This window comes from Cariama cristata, unplaced genomic scaffold, assembly GCF_000690535.1.
Source record: "Cariama cristata isolate BGI_N322 unplaced genomic scaffold, ASM69053v1 scaffold17655, whole genome shotgun sequence".
NCBI lineage: Eukaryota > Metazoa > Chordata > Aves > Cariamiformes > Cariamidae > Cariama > Cariama cristata.
The window spans coordinates 3,729-29,637 of record NW_009617103.1 but is presented as its reverse complement, the minus strand read 5'-3'; the positions used below and the strand labels follow the sequence as shown (position 1 = coordinate 29,637).

The following is a 25,909-nucleotide window of genomic DNA, read 5'->3' as shown; positions in this document are numbered from 1 at the left end:
AACAGTACAAAAGCACTGAGAAGTGACTGGGAAGTGACTCTGTGGTGCTAAAGGAGCTTACCAAAAACACTGATAGCTTTTCCTTTATGTGCACTGGGTTTCACCTCTCTGCTTTGCCAACTGCTGTATATAAAATTACCTACAGTGCATTTGGAAATGACATTTTTGTCTGAAAAAATATGGCTTGCTTTATAGCTTGGAAGTAATTTTGTGTTTGTCTGCAGTAATGCATGTGCTATTCTTAAAGCTTTAATTCCTTTTTTCGCTGTTAGTGGGACTGTATTTCTTACAAATCACCTATGGCATCACATCGAGCTTTTGTTGAGGCAGCTATACTGGAAGAACAGATATATAGCAGATATATATGAGTTTTTCCCAATTAACTACTTTTTCTGGAAGACAAACAATACCAATATTAATAATACAAAGGCAGATGTTATGTGACTACTTGAGGGGATTATATGGAGGCACTTAATGTGGTAGTAAAGGAATCAGTGCTGAATAGACATCAGCAGAGGAGGAAAAAAAAGCGATGTGTAAATTTACAAGCTGTAAATTTGAGCTAATCATGTATCCAAAGGATCATTCAATAGCATTAAAACTGAAGGTGTTTTTAAAGCCAAACGTTCAAGCAATTAAGTGCCTAAATCATGACTGAATTTTTATAATAACAAGGATCAAGTATAGCGTATGGAAATTTAAAAGGAGAGGAAACACAGTTAACATATGCAACATATCCTGAAAGAAAAATGCAAATGGCACAATGCCTCAAGTCCTATACATAGCTGGTATCAAAGAAGAAAGCCATAAATAATACAGACTTCACATACTTAATGAAACTGCATCTTGGGCATACTAGTATCCCTGTATGAAGAAGCACACCAACCTTCTGCCAGTATTCCCTTGCAAAATAAAATCCCTCTAGCATGTTCAGCATATAAATTCCTTATATTAATAATGGAAAATTCCAGCCAAATATGACTGGAACAAAGACAGTATAGGAAAAAATGCAGATAAAACAGAATGCTTTAATATTTTCGAGCAGTAATATTCATTGTCACTGCTGTCCGTTGTAGTGACAATTTTGTAGAGACAAGTAATCCCTGCCTGGCGCCCATCAGGATGGTGCGCTCCCTCCCTGCTGCCATTGACTGCAGACAGATTCCCCTAAAAGGGAGATTAGGTCTCACCAGTAGGTATGTTAGGATGCTTTTCATTTTCTGCAAGTAAATTCTGATAAAATGGCTGTAAAGATTCATGATGATTTTGTTAGTGTTTATACATGTTTTCACATTGAAACCAGATTTTTTTAAAAAATGAAGAAACTTACAAAAGACATCTCCTCTAAGGCTTCGCTCATGGTCAATTTGATTCTGAAAAACTTCCTTCTCCTCTTCATCTGACTCTTCTTCTGCAGTAGCTTCAGTTTCTTTCTTTTCCTCATTGTAGCTCCCATCAAGATCAATACCACCTTCATACGCCGATAACTGCAAGTGGGTCCTAGAAGATGGTGTCACGGCTGCTTCTGGGATTGCATTCTCGATTGTTTCATGCTTCTTCACACTGTTTTTATGTGCAAGAAGTTTCTTAATTGTGTCCTTAGCTGTTCCAGGGATTCTTGCAATTTCCTTCACTGACTTTTCAGGGATAACTAGAACCAGGAAGAAAATATGAAATATTCGTCTAAGGAATCATTCAGCAATGATGACAAATGGCACCACGGTGTCCTTTACAATGTCCAGAGACCCATACAGCCAAATTTTCTACTATGAGCTAGAAGTTCAGCTCTGCACAGAACTGAATATGCATGGATGTGTTTAGCTCTGTTGTATGCCAAAGCGACCCTCTGTCATAACCTCATTTGGACTCCTGTGTAACACAGGCCGTACAGCCCCTTACATTAATTATTTTACACTGGAGCTTGGGTAAAAAAAAAATTATCCTTCTTCAATTTATGGACTACTACAACCTGTCCATGGAGGTGTGATTCCCTGCATAAGAAACGTCAGCCTACTAGCAATGAGCATTTTTCTTAGCTATCTTCTGTGAACTTCTCTCACCTAACTTTCCTTGCACGACAGGCTGAAAGCCTCCGGAATGGAGCGTATTTTGAGAGGAGCTACATCAAGCTGCTCCATCACATTTCATTTAGCTCTAAGGGATATTTAGTTCTAAGGAGTAAACACCAAAAATTCAGAGAGTCATCCAAGAATGCCAAATTATTATCTTCTTGCAATTCCAAGGTGACCTAGAACATAAATGTAAAATTTCCTGAGATTTTTACTATTTTATGATTCCTCTTGGCTACAAAATACTAAAAGGATAACCAGCCTTGTAGTATCTTGCAACTTTGGATTCTGATCAGAAAGACAAAGGCCGCCAGAAGTGAAAAACTTAAGAGCGAGGTAAAAGTCAATTGAGATTGTTCAAATCTGTAAAACAAAAGAAAAAAATCTGAATTTGGGGTTTTCCCTATTATGAAGTATAATGAAGTCAAATATCCTCTATATACAGGCAAAACCGTCAAAACATTAATTGATAAGAGGGCATTTTTACATTTACGTGGCAGCCCTGATTTTCTAATCATGCTTTCCTTGTCAACGTATTGAGTTTCAAGAAACAAGTCTTTTATTTTTTTTAAATTCAATTTTTCTCTCTCTACAATCACCAAACTATGTTTGGATGCTTGAAGGAGGGGCGTGTTTTATAAGAACCCATATGAAGATGCATTTCTAGGGATGTGGGGAGGCAGGATTGATTTTCCAGCAGTGGTGGGACCTAGTAGCAGCACAAAAGGCTCCTTTGAGACAGAATGTTGGCCAGCTGTTCTCCATGTTCTCTTCAGAGAGGAAAATTATCAATTTACATGAAATGAGGAGAGATTTAATTATATATTATGAAAAACTTGCTTACTATCCTTGCTACAGGATAGTAATACACAGGAGTAAGGCACTTAGGTTATTTGACTTGTATCACTAGAAGTTTTAAAAAATTGTTAGGCTACCATCTGTCATTAATATGCTGGGTATGATCTGCCTCAGAGCAAGAGAACAGTCTTAGCTGATCTTTTTTAGTCCCTTCCAGACGTACTCTTCTGTCATCTGACAAAGGCTGATGGCTCTTTGTGCTGATGGCCAAATCATAACTGAGGATTAAAGCCAGGACTACTTTGGATCAGTTTGTTCAAGGTATGTGTACAGTACAAATCAAATTCTAAGGAGAAATTATGGCAATACTGTGGGTGTTGTTTTTTATCAGCAACATCAGCCGAGGAACACCACTGTGCCACAACTAGATCTGGAAGGGTTTGTGTGACAAATATGCAAGTTTTAGACAAGACATAAATCTGAGGAGTTCTAGTTTTTGAGATGATCCCATCCCACCATAAGGATTCCACTAGAGTTAACCAAGTCCCTACCTGTCATAGTACCAGAGCTACTGAGGAAGAGAGCGTCCTTGGGGTTTAAAGCCCATGGCAATGGACTTTGAGGCTTGAGACAATAACGCTTTTGAATCAGCTCAGGATTTCATGACTGCTGTGACACGACCAGCCAGTATGCAATTATATACTCAGCCCTCTAGTGCTGGCCACTGCCTGGATCTGTGTGGGTGAGGAAGAAGGACTGGTAAGTAGGATAGCACAACCATGTCATGAAAGCCTTCTGCAGTTTGAGGCCTTTATGTGAAGTACCTAGGAAAGAAGGAGAGCTGAGCAGTTCCAGTGTGCTGTACAAAAGCTCTTCCATAGATGGAGACTATTTCCACCAATGGGTCAGAATAGCCTTATATACTGCTTCCCATGTTTGATTCTCAATCAGTATTGATGCTGCAGTGCCTACAGTCTTTTTAGGTTGCAAATGGTGGGGGAAGTCAGCTATTTTTATTTCCCTCTGCTTTTGCCATCTAGTGATTGCATTACTAGGGCAAGAATATGTTCCTATTTTGCTCTTTGCACTTTGTAATAATAGAAACTTTATAGTAGTATTTTGGGACAGATGGACTGGACTTGTAACCTTGGGTAGTACTTTTTTTCTGTGTGTTTCTTTTCATACAAACATAGCAGAAGAAAAAACACCAGTTAATAAAATAGAACTGTAGTCTACTAGGAAAAGGGGAAAGTTCCCTGAATTTATATTTACTCCTGGAAAATACAATCCTATCACTGTGAATTTGTCACATTTTATTTATGGGAAATGCAACTACATGCTATTTAGTATCTCTCAGTGTGCTCACTGAAGCATTTAGGTTTTTTGAGGCTGCAGTTGGAGGTATAAAGTAAATGAATGCTGATAAAAAAATAAACCAAAATTGAGGATTTTGTTTTTCTTTTCATTTGGATAAAACTTGTAGCCTTGCTTGTCAGATACTTGCAACTAAACTATTTACTAATACTCCACCAAGTGAGCCTTTCCTCTGGAGGATGATGTCATGAAGGATGCAAGGTTCTTAGGGTCTAAACTCAGAATACAGCAACAAAAATTAACAGGAAAGCTTCATTCCAAACAAATTTCTCTTGACAATCAGTAACAAGAAACTTCAGGCTGTTAATAAAGAGGCTACGGAAATTTTCAAGACAGGGCTGACTGCTCAGCAAACCTGAACATCTGCTTTTAGTTTCTGCTTTGAAGTCTTCCCAGTGAAATGAAAAATTCTTACAGCTCAACATAATAACCTCTGTGGTGTCAGAATACCAGTCTCCTTGTATGTGCAAAACTAAGCAGTGCAGAAAATCAACGGACAGGAGTGACAAAAATAGGAGGATGAAAGTGTATAAATCCCCCCATGCTTGCAGATTCCAGTTTGCTGCTGCAATATGAAAATCTGCATGTTCATGGGGACAAAGCGGTACTAGACACCAAGCATATTTTAGGATATATCACTAGTATCCTTCTAATCTGCATTCAGCTTTAGAGTAGCTGGAGGTGTGGATTAAAGGCTTTTTATGTCTACCACAAACTGCAGGAGAGATAATGCAGTGTAAGGACAGACCACCTTAAACTCGGTCTCTTCTGTTGAATCTGCTGCCTGTGGATTTGCCCGAATGAACAGCTCACCTTCTCTGACAAGCTGGGGTGCTACAGCTGAGGCAGTGATTTTTCAGGACCCTTCACCCCAAGACATGCATATAAACCCACAGGTGTTGTTCACAAACGTTTGTGCATTTACCCATCCATGTGACTGCATAGAGAATTTTGGAAAGTGAAAAGAAATGTAGTGCATTTCATGCCAGCTCTCCTTTATGTACCTTCAATCAGGGTGCATGTAGATGAATGCCTCCTGCTCTTATACAGTATGTGTTTATTGCCCTAGTATGAAAATATCTCCGTTTTCAAAGGTATTTTATTTCTTTGAATTACAGAGAATTAAAGCAAGAGGTGGAAAAACCAAGGCAAATGGTGGCTGAGGGCTAAAAGTACAAGATTGTAAGACCACAGAAACAGCTTGGTGTAGGATGTCTAATGGCCAAGTTGTGAAAGTTGAGTTGGAAAAAAAATAGAGCAGATGCCAAACCTCTGTCTCTGTGCTGCATTGTGTAAAGGGAAATACTCCAGGGCTGATAGCAGGAGAGGGACAGAGAGCGATCTGTGTTCCTCCCACAGCCCCATGACCGCAGACGGCACTGGCTGGGGCTCTGAGCATCAGGGGGCTGCAGGAGGAGACAGCTTGCCCTGCACTCCAGTAGGCACTGTGCTGCTTCCACCTTCACACCTAGCAATATATTTAAAAACCCGGCGAGAGACAAGCCTAGGAGATTGGCTTACAAATCCTTTTGTAGCTCCTTTAGTAGGTTCCGCATATAAAAGTTGGAGAGGGGATGAGGGATACAGACAACCATTTACCACGTTTAGGGGGAGTCTGTAGATACGAATAAAGATTAGGTCAGCAGGATGTAGTTTCAGAAATCATTCTAAGAGTTCTCAACGTCTTTTAGATAGTCTTAAGAGAGTCTGAAAGCTTTCATAGGTTAAAACAGACTATTATTCTCTTTCAAGCACCATGGAATAGCATCTACCAGTATATATTCCTAGTCTGTTTTATTTCTAAAATTCTTACTGTCTTATTTAGAGCAGGATGCTTTGAGAAATCAGGGCAAGTTCATCATGTTGGACTGTGCTTAATACCTGACTACACCAGCCAGCAATGCTTCCAGTAGGAAATGTGGGATGACAAAAGCCAAAGTGTTATTCATTAAAGGATGACAGCAGTATTTGGCTCCATACTGAACTGAATTGTAAGAATCTCACCAGTGATATGACTAGAATCACTTTTTAAGCTTTGAAATTTTATTATGTCAAACCCAACTGTTCTCAGGACTGGCAAGTTGATAAGAAAGCAAAATAATTTATGGGGTTTCAGGGTTACCCTATGAGCAAAAAAGGAACATGAGTAATACAAGAGGCACAGAGAAAGTCAGCATGACTTTGTATTGCCATTTAGATATCCAGCAAAGCATAATGAAGAATAGTAACCTCTGCCTCCAGCCAGGCAGTAACAAGACTGTCATTGTTGAGCTCCTTAGAGTGATGCCTGAAGGTTGTAGGCCTTAAGTTAGTACCGCTTTTTCCTGTTATTTTGTAGTTTCCTACCAAAAAAGTGAATCAAAAATAGGTTCATTTTCCCCCTGGGAACCTTAATTGCTTATGGAACCTTGTGAGACTCTATTCTTAAATAAAAGCTGAAATACACATAGAAGCATGTGGCGAGGGAAATGTGGATTTTCAACGCACAATAGGAAATCAGGAAACACATGAACCTGAGAACAGCAACAGATTGCAGCAAGATAGAGGCCAGATGTGGAAATGGGTAGGACCGTTTCAGGGAGCATTTGAAAGGTTACATCCCTATGGATTCTCAGATGAAATGGGTGCTAAGGACAGTTCAGAAACAGCCTCCAATGTTTCATGTGTATAGGAGTGTTAAATGGCAAAAGGGTGCCTGAACAACCACAGGTCGTATCTGTACAAGCAGTACTGTTTGCAGCCTGATGTTTCAGCACAGAGAATTTTACATTACCCCAGTTATTAGGTTAATTGATAGCATAAGGAGATGTAGTTTCATTACATAGAAGTTTCAATACAAACAATATGCTTAGTTACTCCGCTTTCATACTTTGAAAATTAAGCTATATATTAAAATGTTTTGCATTTGTTATAAAAAGTTGATACTGCTGCCATGGTAGCCAGTTTGTAATATACTACAGAAAATTGCTATAAACAATTAATGCTTCCCTGTGAAAAAGGGATTCCCATCCTGTGGGAATAATTATGTGGAGTGCTGAGGCCATATTCAAGCAGCCTTTTGCAGCACAACCCCAGGCCCATCTGCTGGGAGTGGGATGGGCTGCAGGAGCTGCAGCCACTGCCATCAAAAGAAATGTGAAGCCACAACCTCCAGTCCCCAAATTCCCAGGGTGGTGTTCTCATCCTATTACACCCAAGAGCAAAACTTCCTTCGGCTTCAGTAGAGCCAAAGTTTTTCCATAATTGTGGTATAACATGGAGAACACTTAGCATTTCAGTATAGGCTGGTACATCGAATTGGTGTTTGTGTCATGGTTTGAAAAGACATTCTCTCCAATAGAAAAATGCATGTCCTGTCCCCACCAGATACACTGATCAGACTTTTTTGAGGATTGTGGTAAAAATCAACAATTGAAACATTCACGGTTAAAAGAACCTGCTCCTCTTCCCTTCAAAAAAAGGTGTATGTGTGGGAATTCCCACTAGAGAAAGCAGTCTCTTTTTAGCACCACTGCTTTTCATGTTTTACCTACCACTGACCGTATTTTTTCCCCCTCTATTGTTGTATACATCTTCCTAGCTTGACTCTTGCCTTTTGACCTTCTGCCTATGGCTCTGATTTCTCTCATTACTGTGTGTTACTCCTCTATCGCCTCTTGTATTAAATATCTTTTCCACTTAGTCTGTTCTACTAAGTTTAGGAATGCACAGCTCCTTCCTCTTCTAAACAACTAATGGGCTTCAGTAACTGGAAATATGACGTGAGGAAATATGCAGAGAGAGAGCAAAAAATTTCACAGAAACACCAGTGGGAAGACAGAAATCATTTGTATTCAGCACTGATTATTTTTACTGTGCTAGACATTAAAAAATGTGTCATAGCCTCTCCACAAGCTAAAATATTTCCTTTGTTCATATTAAAGCAAGCATTCCTGTTGAATCGTTTCTGCTTGAGGAAAGAATATTTCATATGTATACTTGGTCAAAAGGAGATTTTCCTTTGAAATTTTCAGCTTCTTATTAAAAACAAGAAAACAAAACAAAACGAAACAAATAAAACTCAGACCTTTTTGCTCAGAGATGTATTCGTTTAACATTTCATCTGTGGCACATTTTGTTTTAACAGAACCATATCAAGACGTGTCATGTCCGTTTGCTTTGATATTGTCAGGTCTCGAACCCCATAGCACCCTGCCGTTGCAGTAAGCTGCAGGGACATATCACAAGGGATGCTGTCTAGTAAGGAAACCGGCTCATAACACTGAATTTGAGCATGAAGAACCTTCTGAACAGCTCTGCTGTGGCAATCTGTGTCCAAACCAAAGCTTTCAGTACCGGTCAGGTTTTTGTGTGTTTAGTTTTTCTTGTTAAAAGTCAAAATTTTTTACTGGAAGTAGAAACTTAATGGAAGTTTAACTTATCAATGTGATAATGGAGGTTTCGATTACTATTATAATGGGAATAGGAACATGAATAATAGAGAGACTCACAGAACATCTGTGACCATGAAGTATAATAATAATACATATTTGACCAAGGATTACTTGAAAAAGACTCAGGAAAAAAAAGGTTTATATATTATATAGGCTTCATCTGCTATAGACAAGAACTGTAAATAAAAAAATTTTCACGACATCTTTTATTCCAAAAATTTGAGGAACACTCAGATGGCCTCCTGAGGAACACATCTCTAATGATGTTGCAGGAGAAACCTTTGCCAGGTTTAATAAAGGTATTAAATAAAAAGGTTCATTTAAATGTAAACACAAGAAAAGCCTTTCTTTCTTCTTGGAGGACCATATTCAGTTAGAACTGGGCAACGACATCTTTATAGGAGGTCTTCAATATTCAATAGACAAATAAAGGCGAAATTATAAGTGAAAATAGTTTAGCACAGAAGTCACGGCTTTCTCCTCTTCTGTCACTTCTTGCTAAGTTAGCTTGAAACTGTTCTGGAAGGGACTGCACAGCCCTCCAAGGGGCTAGCCGTGGGAGTTCAAGGAAAATACACAGCAGTCTTTTTAAACATATTTTCTCTGTTTCTTCAGAACAAATTCTCTTCCCTGTTCTACTTGTGATTCGTAATGATACTATCAGACTTGGAGACTCATAGGCAAAAGAAATTTGAACAAATAATACTTGTATTAACTATGCAATGACTCATACAATCAATATATTATTTTGTGGAGAGGTCTTGCTGGGTTGGTATTGCCGCACTGTTCAGCATGACATTTCCTAGCAAATGCCTTATAACCATCAATTATTGGAGAAAAACAATATAGCACTATTCCTGACATCCAATGGTACTCACCAGCACAATCGAATCCGCTTCCTCGGTAGCCTTGTTTACATTTGCACTTGAAGGATCCTTCGACATTGAAGCACTCTGCATGGAGGTTACACCTGTGTGTATTTGTCACACATTCATTTACATCTAGGGAACGATATAAATGCTTCAGTGAAAACTGCGTTGAAACCCAAGCTTCATGACAGCCTGTTTGTGCCGGCCATCTGTTTCCAGGTATTGTAAGCACTAGTGTTAGACCAAGACGGTTCAGAGGCCATCGGAGGCAGAAGAATTCACACTAGGAGAGAATGCTTAATGTCAGCTCCAACTGCATGACTACTGGCACATGCATCCATGAATGATGTCCTAGTAAAGACAAAGTGAACGTAGTGATTTTCTGACTGAGAACAGGATTCAAACGGTAGGTTGTACACACTCTTCTATTAGCAAAATGTAAAAGACACCAAGAGAACGTGTGACATCAATTAAAAACCCATTCACCAAATCTTTCTCATTCTTTCATTTACTCTAGAAGAAAGGCAATGGAAAGTAACCCTGAGCATGCCAAGATGTTGAGATCTTCTATCTACCTCTAACATTCCAGCCTACATATGATGCTGTATGACAAAAGTATAGCCAGGAAAAATTCAGTAGAAAATACTATGTTCAACAGACAGCAAAATGTACAGGCATCAAAAGTAACTGATTTTGTTCTCCTTTTCCCTTGTTTTGCTACATCACAAAGATGTTTCTGATTTCTTCCACACGAGGGAGCCAAGTTGGTACAGAATTTTTTGCACCACTTGCACTTTATCCAGATTGCTTCATTTTTAGCAGCTGACAGGTCCTCTCACAATATAAGTCAGCTAGGAGACAAGCAGCGGGAAGACTAAAAAATATGGTGTGCCTAAGAGTGAGATTCAAGTTCGCAGATAAAATCCTGACTGCTGAGATCTCTCCAGTTTTCCCCCCCTGCACACATATTATATGAAATAGTATTTTTTCCACTTTAAGACTCTCACAGTTTGCATACAACAGGAAATTCAAACCTGAGTCTCCAAAACCTGCCTTATGGTCTCCCTCCCACCCCTAACTCCCAATATCAAGCCAATATAAACAAACCCCATGACTTCTCTGTTGTATGCATTTCTTGTAGTAGTTCCAACCCTTCGAGCCCCTCGTGCAGTCAACTGCTTGAACAATACTGCTGCAGTGCCTGCTGCAGTAACTTACACTTTGCTGTTCTTCCACCATTCAGCTAATGGATTGAAACAGGAGTAAGGATGTTTTGACATTTGTTTTAACAGCTGGGCATCTCAAGATAACTTTTTGCCTGTATTTATTTTTGTTTGGGAGGAACTTAGACATGCAAGAGAGACCTGAAAAGTAATTAAACCCTACTATTTTCATACTTTAAAAAAAAAAGTTCTGTACTGTCCATGCAAACAACTGTTTTTACAGTCATGAAGGCATTTGATTCGCATTCCTCAATGATGACACAAAAAAAAGAAAAAAAAGATTGTAGGACTGCTTATTCATCACAGGTTGAAAGTCAGGAGGACAAAAAATGACTCTTTAACTAAACCTGTACCAGAAGCAGCACTTCTTTGTAGGCAACTGTTGCTAACTTACTACAAGCCCTTGCACATCTTGACTTGGTACAATGAGGCAATTTAATTTGCAAGTGCCAATGATTAGGTTGAAGAGAAAACCCAGAGAAAAATTCAAAGTGCCATCAAGAATACTCTTCATGTGACATCTTTTATCCATTTCTGAGGCAGTATCCCCAGATCAGGCCAACATGTTTCAGGCAATGACAGGAAAGATGCGTGGTGTGGGAATGAAAAAGAATGAGGTAGGAAAATTCATGGGCTAAATCTTACCTACACAGTCGTATTGGCCGCTGACGTATTTCAGTTCATAACCAAGCTGGCACTTGCAGTAGTAGCTTCCAAATGTGTTGACACATCTGCGGTTGTAAGAGCAGACAGCTTTGCCAGTGGAGCATTCATCAATGTCTAGAGCAGGAGAAGGGATGCTGGTCAGATCCATGAGAAGGTAAAATGGGAATGCAAGAACTAGTTGGGATTTGCATGGGAATGGTTTGGTCTTGGCTATCACAAGTTGTTTAATAAATAAGTCCTATAATTTCACACTTGGGGATGGCTTTTGGATGTGCTCATATGAATGGAGCAGCAAAATGTGAACTAACTTTATGGAAGATTTTGAATCCTGGCATGGTAAAAGCTAGGGTAACTGGCAGTGGGGATTGTCCCCATGAAGGACAATGATTGCCCTAAGGTCATGGAGAGGGTCAGGAGGAACTCCACAAATTCCATTATTTCCCTGAGAAAGGAAATGTCAAATAATAGTTTAAGAGAAAGCCCCAGAAACAGGAAACAGAGAGCAGCAGCAGCTCTTCTACTGAGTGTCTGCACCTCCCCTTGCTGGGCCAAGTCAAGACGCAGCAGAGAAAGAGTTTCCAGACTGCAAGCAGTCTGTCCAGCAAGGTAGATGACAGGGACAGACATTTTGGAGAGAGAAGGAGGAAGCTTGGTATGGGAGGAGTCTAAGAACATTATTCAACAACCATTGTAATTAAATATTATTAATTTGATTTGATTTGTTGTAATGTCAAATTTAAAATAGTGCCGATTATGATATTTGGCATTTGTCCTTCCCGGTCACATTTTAGCAGTGACTTTGCATGTAATTCATTGTGCCATGCTGCTGCCTTTTACAGCTTAGAACTGCTGTGAAGTGCTCCTGGACATCAGTGTTGGTCTTTTTATAATTTCTACCATTCTTTTACAGTGCTTAGGTGATCAAAGGGAAATGGACAACAACAGAAAAATATTCAAAAACAAACCTGTAGTTAAAAATCCCTCTTTCTGCCCATGCTACACATTTCTGATAAGGGCCTCTGTTCCCTAGCCTCCAGGGCATTATAATATATTAAACATCTATTATGCTATACAGCAGGAAGATGCTATCTCATTTTACAGATGGGGAAGTGATGACATACCACAAGTCATGAAGAAAGAAGGGATCTGATATTTCCAACCACTGGACATACCTTTTTTGTCTATTTTACCTTCTATCATATGTATCAGCATTCTTCCAAATCCATTTGAGCAGGCAAGGTACATAAAAATAAACTCAATACAAAAGAATAAAAATAGTTGCCTGAATAATTCAGTAAGAGATTTAAGAGAACTACTCATCTTGTCTACTGGATTTAAATACGTATGTCTACAATGTTCACCTTCACATAGCTTTTAAATAATTCAAACAAATGTTAACTGTGACTGGTGGCAGTCTGAGAGCCTTGCTGATTACTCAAAGCAGGACAGTTCCAATTACAGACTCATTTCATTTGAAAGAAAGAAATACCATTAGCAAGTTGGAGTCTTTATAGTTTGGAAGTTGAGCCAAGTACCCATATGCGTTTATTTGATAGCTCCTAAAAGTGATAAAGTAGTCCCAGGCCATACAACCTTCATATGTGACTTGATTTTACAGTTGAGTGTTAAAGAGAACAATTCATATAGTAACTGTCCTTCTACACAGCAGTGTGTCTTGGTCACTGCATTTATTTAATCTTTTGTTTGAAATGTTAAGTATAATATTGTTTTGGCCATTGGAGTTAAAATTGATTTTTTTATGCTTGAATGTTAAACCTCTCAACATTTAAAACATTCTTTAAGCTGTAGAAATCATTCAACCAGTACGTATTGGTAAGCAGCATCCGAAGTGGATTAGCTACTGCTATTCTTCTTTGCCTGTAAGGTATCATGTCCAAGGTGCCCTTTCTGATCTGAAGGACTTGCACCATTGTGACAGCAAGAGTGTAAAATCTGTGAAATCATCAGTATTATTAGGTATGTTGCTAAAGACATCTTAGTAAATAGCACTTGTTGCAAAAAGTTTATTTGCAGAATCACAGGATGGTTGAGATTGGCAGGGACCTCCAGAGGTCATCTGCTCTGACCTCCTGCTCAAGCGAGGACACCTAGAGATGGTGGCCCTGCTCCTGCTACTCCCTGACATGTACTTCACTACCCCTTCTTCTCTAGTTCTTGGAGTGGTCCCTGCTTTGGAGGGTTTGTTTCACATCTATTGGGTTTTGAAAGGAGGTCATTTAGCTTCAGTATTAAAATAAGTATGATTTGAGCATTGGATTACAATGCTGTAGCACTGCTTTCTCAGAAGACAACATAAAACAGTATCACAGAACAGTGTGTTATAAGCAATGCTTTCTTCATCACAGGAAACTCCCAGGTAAAGTCATGTTGAGGTTTCTGGAGAAAAATCCAGAAATTTGTATTGTGGGTCATCACAATAAGCTCATCACAATAAAAGCCCATCCAAACACAATGCCCAAATCCTATAATGCATTATGTCAGTAGGACAGCTTCCTGCAGGCAAAGCATTGTATTTAATGGCCTCATAGCAATCAGGAGAAACTGAATCTGTTAACGACTCCAAATCATGTCAAAACATTCAATTATTTATTGGGGATGAGACTTTTCCAAAGAATTAAATGGTCAATATTAAAAGTACAGTTACAAAAGAAAGGATGAAAACTTTCAGTCACACTGCGAGTAACAAGAAGCATTATTCAAGCCAGTTAGGAGGGCTAACTACTTCTTAACCTTTCCCCAGAATCTCAAATTTTTGGGGATCCTACAGAAAAGAAGCTGTGAGTGAACTCTCTACCCATACCAATGCATGTCCTTCTGTTTGGTCCCAATTGAAGGCCACTTGATGGACAAAGACACTGCACCTCCCCTTTGACTTCTTCACATCCATATTGGCAATTCACCATGGCGCATGTCCTAGAACCTGAAAAGAATATTTAAAATAACAAAGAGAGCAAAATTCTAGGCGGGGATCCCACACTTAAAATTAAATTAGATCTGGATGAACGCAGAAAATTAAACCGAACAACAAAATTCCATTCATCATAAATCAAGTTGTTTATACATTAACAATTCAGGAGTCCATGAGATAGAGCTTACACTACCCTTCACTTTGTTCTTTCCTTCTCTGCCCTTATTCCTTCTTTTTTCTCCGATCCCAGTTCTGGGACTTCTTACTACTATCTTTTAGATTCAGAACTGCTCTAAGTAGAAAAAAAGTGATTTTTACTTTTTTGATTGAAAGTTTTATCTTACAGAAAACTGCTATTCAGTAGTGAAATGTTTTTCTTGCTTACCATTAAATATGCTTCTAGTATAGAATTAGATTTTAAAAACTATTTAGCCTGATGGACTTAGAAACTGCCCTTTATTTTGACCCTGTATGGAACAGATATATGAATCGAACAAGGCACTAGCCAGAACACAAGTCTTGGTCGCCATAGGTTGGTTAGGAGTCCCAATTATTGGAGATGATTTTGATTAGCCTCTAAACAGAAATGTAGGGGTCTAGAACCTGTCTGAGAAACCTATGCGAGACTAGAGAAGTAGGAGAAATGCATTAAGTATGTAGGGAGATATTTCGAAAATCCTGAAAATACCCAGGAAGCATTAGTGTTATGATGCCAGGGAGAGAAGTAGCATTTGGAAATGTTTACTGGAACAGATGGAGGTGTGTGCAAAGAAAGTATTTCCAGCTACCTCACTCTGGTTGTGTTCAGAGAGACAGAACTGTATATAGGTCCTTTGTAAGTGGAAAGCCTGGAACAGTTGCCAATTTATTAGAGACAGAAACCAACTGCAAGAACTTGAAACTGGCTCACTGCTTAGGTAGAAAGAGATACAAATTTTATATTAAAGTGCAACATGTTTCTTGTCAGATGTACCAGCACTTTCAGAATGGTGGGTAATGACTGTATAAAAAAGACAACGATGTGTGCAGGTGGATATTATCAGCCATATTATTTGTGATTTGAATATAAAATATAATGCATATTAGTTCTGTGTGCTATTAAAATGAATCTGTTTAATCTGTGATAAATTTATTTTTCTTAGGCTGGTTTGTTTAGAATCTGTGGCTAAGCAATGAATATTCAAGGCCAAGAATTTACTGTATTTGCAAAAGCATTTTAGTTTTGTATGAATGAGAACATACAGGAGGTAAGAGTTAAAAAAAGATGGACAGTAAATCATAATACTTTGTCCCACTATCTACTTCCTAAGCGGGAATAAAGAAATTTACTAAAAATTATTCTTCTCTGATCGTCAGTTGTCTGTTTTCTCTTTTGTTTGAAGCTCCTATTCCTGCCTTTGGTTAGAAATAATATTGGTTTAAATGAACGGCTAATCAGATCTAGTATACTAATTCCTGCACAGTTTGGGTGATTTTGTGTTAGGTACTAACCTACTATTTTAAGCAATGGTTCTCTGTGGCCCATAGCCACATTCTTCTGATACCCTTCTTCCAGCTCCACGGTGCCTTGGCATGGTTGCAGATAAGCCTGACTGCTCAGACACCGTGGACTTCGTCTTGCTAAGGAGACTTACATCATGGTGAATTTGATCCAAAAGGAGCAACAATATGCTCAAAATATTTGCCTGAATAAAATTATGGGAATTATACAATTGGTTAAATAACCAGGCATTTTACCCAAGCACAAGCTGAAGCTAGCATCAAGTGAAATGAGAGGCTACTAAACTCAACCAAGAATAATTTCTACTTGAGCAAATAACTTAGTACTTCATTTCAGAATCATAGTTTCTGCTTAAGAAAATAAAGGCTCTTTGGAATTATAAGGTGCCAGATGGGTTGAGTTAATGAAGCACAAGCTGGATGAACATTTTTTGCCTCCTTAACTACAGCTGTGAAGAATGAAGTCTTCCCTTCTGCGGGAAACCTGGTCTTCCCCCTGAAATTTGGTTTCATTTTGTGTCAATGTTTGTTGGGGTTCCACTGAGAAATAATGTTTCTGTGTGCCAAAGTGAAATGCAAGTCTCAGGCCCCACAGCTGCTCAGGCAATTTTTTCACATATACTTCACACTGGCCACCACCGCTGCTCAGAAATTCTGCATTTTGTGCTGGCTTAAGCAAGGGATGGTGCAACTGTGCATTTGCTACAAATTTGACATAAATGTAGAGTTTCTTGAATCAGGAAACAAGTCCTGAACTAAGACTGGCTTAAAACTAATGTAGCAGAAATACTGAGTTACAGTCTGGATCTAGTTTTCTGACTTGGTTCAGAAGTGTGGCTGCAGCAAGCGTTTGTGCTCAGAGGAGTGGGAGTGAGGGATGGACGGGACAAAGCTGCTGCTGGGCACAAAGGATAGTTTCTTTGGACTGTAGTTCTGGCTTCTGCCAGCTTCAGCTGTCCATAAGACAGCGGCCTTACTGAAAACTGCTCGGCGTATGATGTCAGCAGATACCCAAATTATCTTGGATGAAACAGAAGGAATATATATCCATTTCTCAGAGATCTCTGGGCCCGGCAGCTGTTGTCTGCTGGTGATGCACACCATGCTTAGTAATGCAGGGGCACAACCCTGAGCTGTGATGCAGGGAAGGGAAACCCTCCAAAAGCTCTGGTCCCAGGCAGCGTTCATGGCAATTTCTGGCTCCCTGCCATAAGACAGAGCAAGTAGGAGCTCTGCCTTTCCTACCTGCCCCAGAGCTGCAGACCCTGCACTCCTGTGAGTATTTGCCAAGGCAGGGTATTTTTCCAGTTATCCTAAGACTGACAGCAAACTCACCAGATGGACACCCTGCCTGGTGAATGGTTGTCTCCAAGGTTTGGAGATCAAAGCCTTTCAGAGTTTATGGTTTTCTGTCATATCCATGGGAAGATTGTGATGCACCCCATACAGTTAGGTCCACTGGTTTAGGTCTGACCTCTCAAGCAGATTGTTTCACTGCTGAGACCAACTGGCTTCCTTGTCCAGCTGATGCATCTGCTCCAGTTCAGTGGACTCCACAAAAGGCTGTCACCATGTCACCTAGGGTTTTGTGAAATTCAAAGCCAAAATACCTGTATGGAACAACTCAGGTGAAGAAAAAAAGTATTTTCTACAAACAAAACAGTGTCGTTGAAAAATATGAAGCTTCTTCAGGTCTGAAAAATCAGGTTGGCTAAGAAAGCAGAATGCTTTCCATTATATGCTGGCTTAAAGACAAAGAAAATAGGTAGAAATACAGTTCAGATAAGCCTTAGCTCAATGAACAAATGTCTGCAAGAAGCGGGGGGCAGCTGTGGGAAGCATATCAACACACAGATAAAATAAATTAGTCAGGGAGCACAGAAAGGTAAAGCAAGGAATAACAGCATGAAATTCAGCACAGTAAAAAGTAGTCTGTATTGGTGCTTTGCTTGGATATGATTCATTCATCCTTATTCAACAGATGAACTGGCAGGACTATGCACCAAGGTTATACTTGTTGTCCTTCATCTGAAGCAATGCTATCAGAGATTTTTACTTTTAGCAGGACAAATATTCCTCTGAACACCAAAATACAAGTATGACCTACTTTACTTTATCCAGGTACTGCCAAATACAAAGCCTCTTTCAGCTGCTGACAGTACCGGAGAGCTGAGGCAAAGACCCTATCCTGTATAAGCTAAATCCATTCATCACAAGAAGAAAATCAGCTGGGATCAAATGCAATTAGATGATTTTGGTGTGCCTGTCCTGTCAGCTCTATTACTTACTTGCACATGTGCCATCTGGCAGAAGCATGTACCCGTTGAGACAATAGCACTTGTAGCTGCCATGTGTATTCATACATCTGTGTTCACAGGGCCGTGGTTTCAGTCCACATTCATTCAGATCTGCAGAAGTCATTGAAATGAAGTGAGTGCTGGGTTTGTATACATATATTCATCTATATAGGTAGATAATACTGCCTAATGCCTTGAATTCCCCATAGTAAAATCACCTGCATTGAAAATGAGCCAGCCCCTTGCAAGATGAGAGTTTAGCAGACCATCTGGCTGAAAAACTGCTAGCACAACTGACATACACAGACTTCTACACCTGAAAAACTAATGCAAACTCCGGCCACATCTGGCAGCTTGTTAGGAAGAGGTGGAGGGGTGGGGAGAGAATTGCAGTTAGTCCCTTTTCTGGGAATTATTCTTCTGGATTTCTCCAGTTCTAGCTGGAGATTTTAGCCCTCCAGTTGACCTCTGTACTACAAAGGCAAAAACATGAGACTGAGAACAGCAAAACAGCTTGAGATAAAGCGAAACAAAGATTTTTCTTTTTTTCTGAGCTATGCATTGGGACCAAGGTTATCAGTAGCAGCAATGGAATACAATCTATGATAAGAATTATGTGAGTTTAAGAATAAAAGCACAAATCTCAAATATCTCAAAATCCTGAGAATAAAAGTATCCTAAATCCTTCTCAAAATCCAGGATTTAAAAGGCTTTGCAGAAATTAAATTAATTTCAAATTCCCAATAGCCATCCTTCACAGGGAGAAAACTAGAATCCTAAAAAGTTTAATTTGTGTGGTGTAGGCAAAGCAGTGCCGCCCATGGTATTGGTCCTATGACAAGGGGACAATATCTATGCTTGCAACTTCTATGAACCTGTGAACCGACACCTCTACCTCTTGTATTTTGAAACCTGATTAGCAAACAGACAGAACTCAAAACAAAATGCACCAGCATACACAGCCCATTCAATGTGTGTTTAACAGCACATATGACCAATAATATAATTACAATAAAGATATAACTCTCTAAGCAAGCACTGAGCTTTTGCAGCTCCACTTTTAATGGTAGAAGCATCTGTTCTCATGCCTGTGCACCCTGTAGACCACGGAAGAAACTCCAGACCATTCAAAGGATAAACTTTGGGGGGTTATACATGTGCAGAAGTGTTTGTTACAGCTCAGTCCAGGGAAGAAAAAGAGGGTTGCATTCTATTATTTAAACATAGGGTCTGTTTGAAAAAGGACAACCTATCAGTTTGCAAATCACATCAGATTTTTGTGCTACTGTGACTCTGCTAAATAACCAAGACTCTCTTAACAAAGAAACTAGAGAGCAAACGAGGGAACAAAAGTTATTCCACTTAGACCATACATTTTCAAAAGTGCTTAGCTGCACCTATCTTGCACGATGCACAGTAATGCACAGAGAGCATTCACAGCTCTCAAAGAGAACCTATGGAGATAAAGCTAATTTAGCTCAGATTTAGTGGCAGACTAATAGAGTTCCCTTATCTCTGTTATTTTACTTAGCTCATGTTGAGCTTGCTCAGCAGGGCATTCTACTGCAAGGACAGACGAAGGCTACATCTGCCAGTAAATTAAAAGTGGCTCTGAGCATTCCTGGCTGCCGGAACATGACCACCTATACGGCTATACTATTGAAATAGCTCTGAGACATTTCTGGCCTGTGCCAGCCACCACTTTACTAAAAAAATCCCAGGGAGCTAACAGGCAATTTGCACATGTAGGTCTGTGCGGTGCTTCCACCAAGGCTCAGAGTTTTAATCTACTGCAAGTACACAGAACTGATCTGCTTGCCTACGGAGGGCATAGCAAATGCAGCTGGAGTTAGTGCACAGAAAACACCTACGAGCTGGGGCCTTCTTTGTTGCCTTTTGGTAACATTTAAGCTGCCAAATCATTTTTGAGATTAAACTTCTGGGTAAATTATACCTACACATCTATTACACACAACACGCCTGCTGTTTCACTTTCCTCTCTAGTGGTACTGAGGAATTGACTTCTGTGAGCAACATCAAAAGGGCAAAAGATGGAGCTTTTCAAAATACTTCACAGTATAGCTTTATAGTCTATTGTTTGAAAGATATTGTGTAATAAATGGGTTGTTTTGACTCTGAAAAACGTGAGGGTGTTTAATATGCCAATGCAACGTTTTCAAGCAAAGGCTGCAGGTGCTTAGGAAGGTAGCAAGGCTAGACCCATCCGTTCATGTGCCCTTTACGTCATGCTTCCCTCACAGCACCTGCAGTTCACTCATCTGCACTGCAGTAGGATGGCCTCTTTCCGTGCCCAGTGACCTGCTCCTTTCATCTGATCCAACACAGGGGCCTCATATGTTGGAACAGGAAAAAACCCCTGAGTTCTCACCAATGTGTTAGTTGAAATATTTCCATGTCTAATTGCAAATTTATGGAGGGAAAGTGGTGTATTTGAAGTTTCTGAACAAGCAGTTCTAAAGATTCCCAATTCTGGTTCTCAGGAATACCAATCAGCATATGTAAACAGCTGGCATTGGCCCAGGCAGCTTGAGAAATCAAATGTCTAGCATATAATCATATGTCTTTCTGATGAGAAGGTTAGTTAAGAAAGTAACATGGATTGCTAGCTAAGAAAATAACGTGGGTTCTGGATTTGACTTCTGTATCTTCTAATAATTTCCTATATAATCTCTCCATGCCTTAGTCGTCTGACTATAAGCAGCACAGTTTGCCCTTGCCTTCAGCCCACAGGAGATACATGATATAGGTTCAAACTTATGTGTGCTGAAGGAGGCTTAGAACTTGCCTGGGATGCTGGAGATGGAAGAGCCTTAAACTCTAAGCTCTTTGATGTAAACAAGAAAATACCTTGTTTTACTATTTTGGAAGATGACACAAGCCATAGTACAAGATAAAGAGACAGAACATCAACAGTCTGCTTTCTGGAGTAATATCCCCACGTGCACAAACCTTGATTACAGGTTTTGCCTGTAAATCCAGGGAAACATTTGCATTTGTTTGGTCCCATGCACTCGCCATACTTGCAGCCATGTCCACAGATAGCTGATGGAGTCAGGCAGAGAAAGGAGAGAGAAAAAGAAAAAGTTAGAAATACTCTATTTGAGAACTTTTGCCCTGCTTAGTTGCCTAAAAACTTGCCACACAAGTTCAACATCCTCCATCCTCTCCCGCTATAGCTTGGGCATGGTAGCTACTGATCAGCACTTTATTTCTGCTTGAGAAAAGTGACACTGGCACAGATTACATTAGCGTGTGCTTTTCCAGGTTTGTAAAGACCTGGAAAAGAAAGGACTCCTTTTAGCTGTCTCACTCTTGTTTTTTCTGCCATGCTTATGATTCACATTTAGTTTTGTACTCTTGCCTTTTTCCTGTTTTTAAGAAGCCCTATGTGAGAAGCAGCTAGCCAGCAGCTTGACTTGCTACGCTTGGCATCTGGAGTAGGAAAGAGACAACAGCACTCTCCTGCAGCCAAAGGAGACACATTACCCTATAGCAGTTTTCCAGTCTTGGATCTCCACAGCTACAGCTGAGGAAAGTGCCCATCCCATGGTGGAACATCCAGAGCACATCTGTCAAATGATCAGGCAATGATCCTCACCATACAGCCCAATAAGTATAACTGCATCAGCTTTACAATGATTTGAGAGGGCTATGCTTAGCCTGGATGCATTAAAAAGTAAAAATTTTCTAACTCTCAGCACTCTGGATCATTAGTCAGAAATTAAGTGCTGACTTTTATAAGGCTTAAGACTCCTAAAGTCAATGTGATTGCCAACATGAGGGTTATTCAGGAAAAGCAAACCAAGCATGCATTTAAATCAGAATTAGCTCTGGAAAAACAGCAAAAGAGTATACGCCAGGATGTGCATCTCGCTACCTTGTGTAATTAAACTGCTAGACAAACTATAAGAAACAGGAAAGTCATAGTGTTAGTTACTATATAGCAAAATTAATAATTAAAATTTGTACTTCTGAATTCAAGTATCTTCCTTACATTCATTCAGATGTACTGATCCACTAACTCTGCATGTTAAGGCATTTTTCAACACTACCTCTATCCCTGAATGCAACGTGGCATACTGCAAGACCAGCTGAGTATTAGCACTGAAGCAGAGAACATCACTGTGTCTGGATTTACAGTGCAGGATTACATTATAGTTGGCTTAAAGTAATCTGCCAAAGAAGAACCTTAAAAGTTTATGAAAACTGTATTTTAGTACAGAAGCAACCTATTGCTTTAAAACAAGACAACCTAGTCCACTGGCTGATCAAAGTTACATTTGCCAGTTGTCTCTGCAGGTATTCATTTGCATCAAAACTAAGGTGCTATTAAACAATGCAGAAATATTAATAAAGGTATTAATCACTTTTTCCTTTTTTAAACTGACATGCTATATGTACAGAGCAGAGGCATTTTGGCATCTTTCCCTTTTAGATACCAGTATGTTGATTTTCAGCAATGAATAACCCTAATCCTCTATTCAAATTCACCAGATGATACACAATGCCAAACTCTCTGGGACAACCAGTGTGACATCTGAAAAAGATTCCTAAAACATGTATTTTATGATTTTGTTGTGTTTTGCCCAAGTACAGCTAGAGAGAGAGATTCGACATCAGCTTCTCCTTGGGATCTGCAGACCTTTTACAAATTAGAAATGTCTTAAGAGTCATTGACTCTTCGTTAAGCCAACAATCCACAGACCAGAACGCTGGCCAACTACCCAAGCTCAGGTCAGATGCACTTATTGCCTGGGTTTTATTTATATTTTCAGAAAGTTAAAAGCTGCTGGTTCTCAGAGGCTGTGTACTCTGAAGAGAAAGGATACCAACTGATAGGAAACCATTTTAGGGGTTCATACGTAGCATCAGAAAACACTGTAATTTTGGTGCTTACTGGACAGCTGTAACAGTACAGGCACGGACCAGGGCTGTGCAGGAGGTTAGAACAGATGGTCCCTTCTGGACATAGGAATTTTTGAATATGTATTTTATGGTTTGGTGCGATTTACCCAAAGCTCTGCTTTTTTGAAGAGATAGTCTCTCAAACATATTTTATTCACTCCCTCCCAGAGTTAAGAGATTTCACTCCTCAGAAGCTTTCTTTCTGTAACTTCTGGCAGACAGATATGAAATCCCTTTATTAGTACCAAGTACACAGCCGTGGAGGGGAAACAAGGATAAAGTGTTAATGTTACCTTCGCAGTAGCCTTTGTTGTTCTTTTTCCAGCCATAACAGCAATCCAACCTAGAACCATAGTGGCAGACTCCGGGCTGGCTCACAGCCACCAGCTGCCCACGAGCTCTCGAGCTGCGTAAGGAAGGATAAACACTAACTCCAGCAGGCAAAACGCACTTTAATCCATTGCTCCGTATATTCCTTTGTACATTTCCCTTATGTTTTATCCACCGGCAGGCATTTTCATTTCACCGAACCTAGGGTAGCGTTCCTAGACAGGAATGCAAAGTTGCATTTGGTTGGAGAAACAGGGGAGATGGGAACGTTTCACCTGCAATAAATTAACTGTGCAACATAAATCCTTTCTAATGAGAAACACGGCAAAAGCAAAAATTACAGCCAGTTCCCCTGCTACAATGAGTCATTTTTAATATCAGTGAAGTCAATGGGGCTGCTCCAGCTTGCATCATGTGAGGAATCTGGAACAAATATATGATGCCATGCCTCACAGCGCTATTGCTTTGCATGATGAAATACTGATTCTACAGAAAAGTGGCTTTCTGGACATCAGTCAGCCCCATAGAAGCTCGTGACTTGCAGGCTCATAGCCACTGCATATATGCAAACTGATTGCATAAGTGCAGACAGTCCGGTGCAGTCTGGTTGCATGGGACTCCCTGACCATACGTTAATTTAATCTACCAATAAGCCCAGGGGGTTCAAAGTCACTGTGGAGATCAACAGCTGCAAGAGTTGGAAAACTTGCAACGTTAGTTGCCAAAATTATAAATCTGATGGAAATCCACAACTGTGTAAGTCTTCTAGACCTACTCTGTGCTGCAACGGGTGCTGCGATTCCAGTTCTGCCTCTGCTTGCTGTTTCTTAACGTCTCCATTACCACATGCCTGTCCCCTTTACGAAAATCTCTTCTTTATCCAAAATCCTCTGTACCCATTGTTTTTTCCAGGCCATAATTTAAAATGCACTTTCTTCAAAGAGTCCAAAGTGTTGTTTCTGACACAGAAAACATCTTATCTGCAAGAGCTTTGTAGTATGTGATTTGGGATATTGAGGGGGGCAATACAGAGCAACAAACATCCCCATTGTGGGGGAAAAAAACGGAAAAAAGTCAACAGGCCAGGAACTTTTGCATTTTTTAGTCTGATGCACAATAAAGGCATTGCTTTATCACCTTACAGCAGTGCTTTGCACATATCCTCCTGTGCTTATCTGTAAGGATAGATAGATATTGTACTGGAACAGTTACTGTAAACATCACTAAGGCAAACTAGTAAAATAAATATATGCATACACTTGAAAGATACAAGATGTTACTTCAGAGTTTTCTTTAGTAGCAGAATCATTGGAAAAAGAAGGGAGTTTAGAGGAAATGCATAAGCTTATGTATCTGAGATACCTTGAACGAAGAGATGGTTCTCATGTCACCTGGCAGGTAAAAAGACTTCAGTGTTGGAATAAGTTGTTCTGAAGTCACCCAGCAATTGCCATCAACCCAGTGATGCAGTTTACAGGAGTACGTATACCTCATCTTCAGACAGGAGAAAAAGCGTATTGAACAGCTATGACTCCTGTATGTGTGTCTATTAGGAATCAGCACCCTGCCTCTGGATTTATAGACAATAAAATAACCTTTTTCCATTGTGTTCATTCCAATGCTGCTGGCTTACATCACTTGCAAGTATACCTGTTAAAGAACATATGTTCTGCTTCTGTGCTAGAAAGTGCTCTTGAATTCACTTATACAGTAAATGTATACTTTGCTTACATCCCAGAAAATCCCCTTGAATGCATCTGGATAGTGCTAGGAGTCCCCTGGAAGGTTAAAATGCCTAAAGGTTGGAGGAAGTAGGATCTTATGACTTTCCAAAAGGTGCTCATTCTCACAGGAAAACAAACTCATTCAGTAACAGTTTATTTAATAATTCACTTCAAAATCAAATGAAAGTGTCTTTACAAAGTATACAATATCTCCCAAGATTTCAGTATCAACTTGTTTTAAAACTAGGAAATGTTCCATAAAACTGCAAATAAAATCAACATAGCTGAACTTTATAGATACTGCCAAGGTCTTTCACTTGTTCTGACTTCCACAATAAGCATCAAGTTAAAACCTACATTTGGCAGCGGGAAAGGTCAACTAATCACTGAGAGCCCACCCGGAACCCAAAATCTGGGAGGAAAACCAGTTTTGCCAGGTTAGTCCCTCCAACCCCTGAAGAACCACCAGCCATCAGCTCAGCTGTAATGAGTTCAGCATTTTGCGCAAAAGAAAGAAATTTAGAAAGAAGAGATCCTTTCAGGCAGATCCTTTCCAGAAGAATGAACCATGGACCCTCCTGGATGTCGGGGGAGAAGGAATGCAGACTGGAGGCACAGGATGCTTCTGATCCCTCCCTATCCGATATTTGTGTAGGATTTCACAGGGAGTACCTAGAGGCCTGAGTGAGATTGCCATGCTTGGCACTGTCTGCTCAGTGTGCAAAAAATGCCTGGCCTTGAAGAACCTGCAGCCTAAATACGTGACTGGAG

General features: G+C 39.8%; 1 protein-coding gene across 1 annotated transcript; it reads right to left on the bottom strand.

Annotated features, from left to right (window-relative positions):
• Nucleotides 1–1,330: 1,330 nt before the first annotated feature.
• EGFL6 (EGF-like-domain, multiple 6) lies at nt 1,331–23,490 on the bottom strand (the record flags this gene model as incomplete). The annotated part of the gene is made up of 7 exons (XM_009700415.1): nt 1,331–1,651; nt 9,553–9,675; nt 11,412–11,546; nt 14,254–14,373; nt 18,150–18,269; nt 21,129–21,221; nt 23,378–23,490. Coding segments are annotated over 7 exons (1,025 nt in total), but the record flags the coding sequence as incomplete, so codon positions are not given.
• Between the last annotated feature and the right edge of the window lie 2,419 nt (nt 23,491–25,909).